The following is a 4,650-nucleotide window of genomic DNA, read 5'->3' as shown; positions in this document are numbered from 1 at the left end:
TGAAGTTTGTTACCCCTCCTGCTCACCGTATGCCAACTTGGGTGCTCAAAACCAATCTGTTTATTGGTTTGTGATTTTCCTCTTTGGTTGCATGATGCTGTGTCTCTCTCTCCCTGGGGTAGTTCTTAGTTCTGGGTTTCTGCTTTGTCTAAAAAAAAAAAAAAAAAAAGCAGCTACAAAAACTATATTTTAATTATTTTTTTCTTTATATTCTATTTCTAAACTAAAGCCGAATATGATTACGTCACTACCTACAATAAACCCGGTCCGGCCCGAGCATTCAATTAGAGTTAGGGCTATAAAAATGAACCGAGGAAACGACGCTGTTACTCTCTAGAACATTTCGATTCCCATAAGCGCAAATGGCCATGCGATCGGTGCTCAGTCGTTCGTCGTTGACTCCTTGTACGGCGCGTGCCGCCGGAGCCGGTGGATTCCGGTTCCTCTCCGACGGAAAAGGTCGAGTGCTTAGTGAGGAGGAGCGTGCTGCCGAGAACGTCTACATCCAGGTTGAGTTATTAATTTCGAATGTTGGAGAAAAGTTTTTGGAAACCAGTAGAACGCTGAGTATCGACCGGCTTTTTTTAATGTTAACTTGTTAGAAATTCAGGTGGAATGGTCTAGAGCGAGAGCGAAGTTACTGTTTCGATACTTTCCTTTTTTGGTGCGCGGAGTTTGCTTTCTCTGACTTATGGCGGAGTATGGTCTTTAATCTGTTTGACCGAATGCTCACTTGTTCGAAACTCTAATAAAAATGAAATGGAGTGGGAGCATATTTACTGTTTATGTCAGATGGTATTTGCGAGGAATTTGTGATTTCTGATTTACTGTAGTGGGAGTTGGCTTATCGAATTCCATTTTCTCGAAACTTTAATCGAAATGCACAGGACTGTAAATGACGTTATGGAATCTATGTTCTCCGATTTTGAGTTTGTTTTTCTAATGTTTGTAGAAAATGGAAAGAGAAAGGTTGGAGAAGCTGAGGCTTAAGGCAGAGAAAGAAAAGGCTGAGAAGGAGAAAGAACAGTCTGAGAAGGTATTCGTCACTCTTATAATTTTGGTTGGAATTGTCAAATGTTGTTTATTAGTTGATTTGTGGCATGTATGACAGTGAAGAACTGTGTTTTGTGATAATGCAATATTTCTTTTCATCATGCCTTACGGCTTGGTGGGAGGTGGGAGGTGGGATCCATCATCATCCTTTGTTTGTTCCCAACCCTTCGGTTGAGTAACTTGCACTGACTATTTATTCGATTTCTTGTATCTATATGGAAATTGAGCGAAGCTTCCAGATAAATAGATATCGATTGCAAGCTATTATGGTCATCTTTTGCTTGTGTCCAATCCAATTGTGGTTCATTAGGAACGACGTATTTTCATAGCTGCTGAAATTTAATGGGATTTAATTCTTGAATCTTCGTTTCTTGTTTCCTGCAGAAATTTGTTACCACCATTGAAGTATTCTTTAAATAAAGCCCGCTTCTAGAATGCTATTATGGCAGTATGCCGAAGCACCTTTTGTTCTTCTATCTCTTTTTCTTTCGGTTCTTCGTTTTTCTAGTCATCATACTGATCTGAAACTTTCTCACTAATTTTTGTACTTTTACCATTCCCCAAACAAATGTATTAGTTGAGGTATTAGATTCCACCTCAAAACCAATTTGGAACGAGTAGCATATCTATCTTGAGTGTGAGGCTTTTGGTTTTTCTCTTTTCAATGTGGAATCTCAACATATCCCTCAAGATAATCTCTCTTTTGTGTTTACCATTCTTGATTGGACCTAATACTTGCCTGGGCTAGGCTCTAGCACCATATTAGATAATATGGGTTTCATCTCAAACCAATTCTTAACAAGAGGAGTAGCTCATCGATCTTATAAGAGGAGTAGAAGGTCTCTTGATTTCTTGACATGAGATTCTCCTCCACATGCTAATGATGATATGTCTTGCTATATTATAAGGAAAAATTTGTAATTTAATGTTTCAATTAGCTCAACTCTCCCCACTCATTTTGTAAACTTCGTTTACCCTTTTTTCATTATTGTTTCATATCTGCATATCTGCAGAAACATGAAGGGACCCAGTAGATAAATGGTGGGCACATCTGCTTTGAAGTTTGATCTTGATCGCATGGAATAAAATGTGAGATTTCACCCCCACCCCCAATCGCCTCCATTCTGTAACTGACCTTTAAATCTGTATTTGGTCTTTTGTATAGAGATAAACAATGTTACTTTTTAACTGTACTTCCTTCAACCTTGAAATAGGTATTTTCTGCTTTTCTTTAGATGCAAATTTTCTACGGTGAGTTAGTTTTGCGTTTGGACCAATATCTCTTTCACCTTTCTCTCAAGTATCAAAAGGCCACAAGTGGTGTCATTTGGACCCAATTAGATTTTTTTCCCTGCTCCCTCAGAGTTCATATTGATTGACAACTTGAATCCAGGCTACCCAACCCAACTTTAAGAGTTGGGTTAGGTTTTGTTTTTGGATTGGTTTAGGTTTTCTTTCTTTCTATTTTTTTTTCTACTTTTGTAAGGTTGGGTTGGTGGCTTGACTCTCAAGTTAGAGTATTTTTTTCCTAGATTTGATCCAATCCATCCTGAATAACGTACATATGTGTGTGTGTGAGAATAGAAACTTTTTGGATTGATGACTTTTTTTTTTGGGTTAAATTCTAATGTATTGTTTGGGAATATTTATGTTTTAGATTTTAGTTATGAAACATTGTGTTAGATAGATATGTTTTAAGTATTTTAAATGAATAAGAATAAGAAGAAAATAATAATAACCCAACAACCCAACCTGGGTTGGGTCTTTGGGGTTATCAACTGTTTCAAGTTGGTAAAAAAAGAAAAGAAAAAAAAAACTCACAACTCGCATGTACACTCTAAACTAAAATAACTTGAAGGAGAAACCATAGACATTATCTAGTTCAGTTCGAGATGAGACTTGATAGATTCCAAGAAGCTTGATGAGGTGATAGATGGAAGGGACTGGGGCTTATTATGCAATAGATAATATATGAAAAAGGAGAGAAAAGAGTGAGGAATGGATTGGGTTTAACTCCATCCGATTATCAAAGGTATGAAAAAGAGAAAAGAGAAGGAATTGATTGGGATGGATAATTGTCAAAGGTGGAACCCAAAGTTTTCCACCCTTTCATAAATAGCGTTCGTTATATATGCCCAAAACATAAATTCATTGCCCACTCAAACCATCAACTTTCTGGATTTTATCCGTAGAATAGCCGGAGAATAGATTGATTTTTCTTTTTTGGTACAAATACAGTAATTAAGTATAAAGTACAAGTAGATACAAGAAAATTTAATTCTAGATTTAATTCGAGTGATATAGAGACTATAGAGATGACGAAAAAGAGTCCCATTTGTTAAAAGAATTAAAATTTTGAGTGTTATTAATATTATTTTTTAATTAAAAAAATTATATATATTTAATGCTCTAAACAATGTTAGATATGTGAACACCATGTTGGTAAGTGTAGGTTAGCTTATATATAAATATATATATATATATATATAGTGACACGAAGTACACACCTACTCACAATAATTGGGTCTAAAGCGTCTCAGGTGATAGCGAAGGGACAGTTTTGAGAATGAACAAAAGTAAAAGATGCTTTGTTAATACACACACACATATATTTTATAATTATAAAATTACGTTATTTAATGCTTCACGGCTACTAATACGACAGCCATCTTGGAAAATAATTGTTTAAAAAATATTATGGAATAGAATTTGTTTTTTTAAAAAAAAATATTTACGGAACTACTTTTTAAAGGCTTTCAATTTTTTTAAGGTTATGTTTACCTAGATCCCAGACCAATTTTAACGAGTCAAATGTGGTTGATTTTCTATAATTACGTTTACTTAGTACCACCGTGTAATTTGATTATAATTAAGGCTGTTTATTTGACGCAGTCTTTCTTAATGTTATCATTATTGTCTAGGGTTAACATTTAGTGATGATAACAGTAGTCGTAACAAGTTCTAATATTTTCAAATGCAATTGGATAGAATCTGGCTTAACATGTAATCAAATGTAGCTGATTCTTCATATTACCATTAACTGGTTGTGGTAATCTAAAATTTGAAGAATGGTCGAAAAGGGAGAAATTGAAGATAGAATAATATAATGGAATCATGAGATCTAAAAACAAAAACAATGAAAAACAGGATTGAACTAATTTGAGTGAGTTCAATCTAAACATGGAATTGAAACTAAAAATCTTTTAAAATTCATTCCATTTGACCCTCCAAAACATCTTGAAATTAAAATTCATCACAAACCCATCCCGTTTGTTACATTTCCCCATGAAGTAAACATGACCTCACGTACTCCTGTTATTCCAACGTTAAAAAATCCTTTTTTTGTTGCAAGATTTCTAACTATACTATCAAGAATTCAACCAAAAAAGATTCTTCATGCATGTGAATGAGCCTTTTTTTAATCATTTCCCCCCCATTTTTATGGGTACTCCAAACTGGCGACCAAAGCCTATTTTCAGCAATTATTGGTGAAAATGGAGAAAGATGAGATCGTAAAAGCTCCAAACTGGCGGCGCAATTAAAGGCTCACCATTTTTTCTCTGACCAAAGAAGAAGAATGAACGAAAAAAAAATCTC

At 34.9% G+C, this 4,650-nt stretch overlaps 1 protein-coding gene across 2 annotated transcripts; it reads left to right on the top strand.

Annotated features, from left to right (window-relative positions):
- The first annotated feature begins 291 nt into the window (after positions 1-291).
- LOC103496516 (uncharacterized) lies at positions 292-2,287 on the top strand. Of its 2 annotated transcripts, XM_008458385.3 has the most exons (3): positions 292-509; positions 953-1,036; positions 2,067-2,287. In XM_008458385.3, exons 1-3 carry the CDS (start codon positions 363-365, stop codon positions 2,085-2,087), a joined length of 252 nt encoding a protein of 83 aa, XP_008456607.1. In that variant the 5' UTR covers positions 292-362; the 3' UTR covers positions 2,088-2,287. The 2 variants fall into 2 exon arrangements, with proteins under 2 accessions (XP_008456607.1, XP_050938776.1); XM_051082819.1 differs by having other exon boundaries at positions 322-509; positions 953-2,142.
- The last annotated feature ends 2,363 nt before the right edge of the window (positions 2,288-4,650 follow it).

This window comes from Cucumis melo, chromosome 3, assembly GCF_025177605.1.
Source record: "Cucumis melo cultivar AY chromosome 3, USDA_Cmelo_AY_1.0, whole genome shotgun sequence".
Taxonomy (NCBI): domain Eukaryota; kingdom Viridiplantae; phylum Streptophyta; class Magnoliopsida; order Cucurbitales; family Cucurbitaceae; genus Cucumis; species Cucumis melo.
Note: the sequence above shows the minus strand (reverse complement) of the source record. Positions and strands in the feature narration are given on the sequence as shown.

What these genes read in the sequence shown, in the direction of transcription:
- LOC103496516 (XM_051082819.1), top strand. Translation starts at nt 363, where the DNA reads ATGGCCATGCGATCGGTGCTCAGTCGTTCGTCGTTGACTCCTTGTACG. An exon ending in CCGAGAACGTCTACATCCAG is followed by an intron (nt 510 to 952) that starts GTTGAGTTATTA and finishes TAATGTTTGTAG; the next exon opens with AAAATGGAAAGAGAAAGGTT.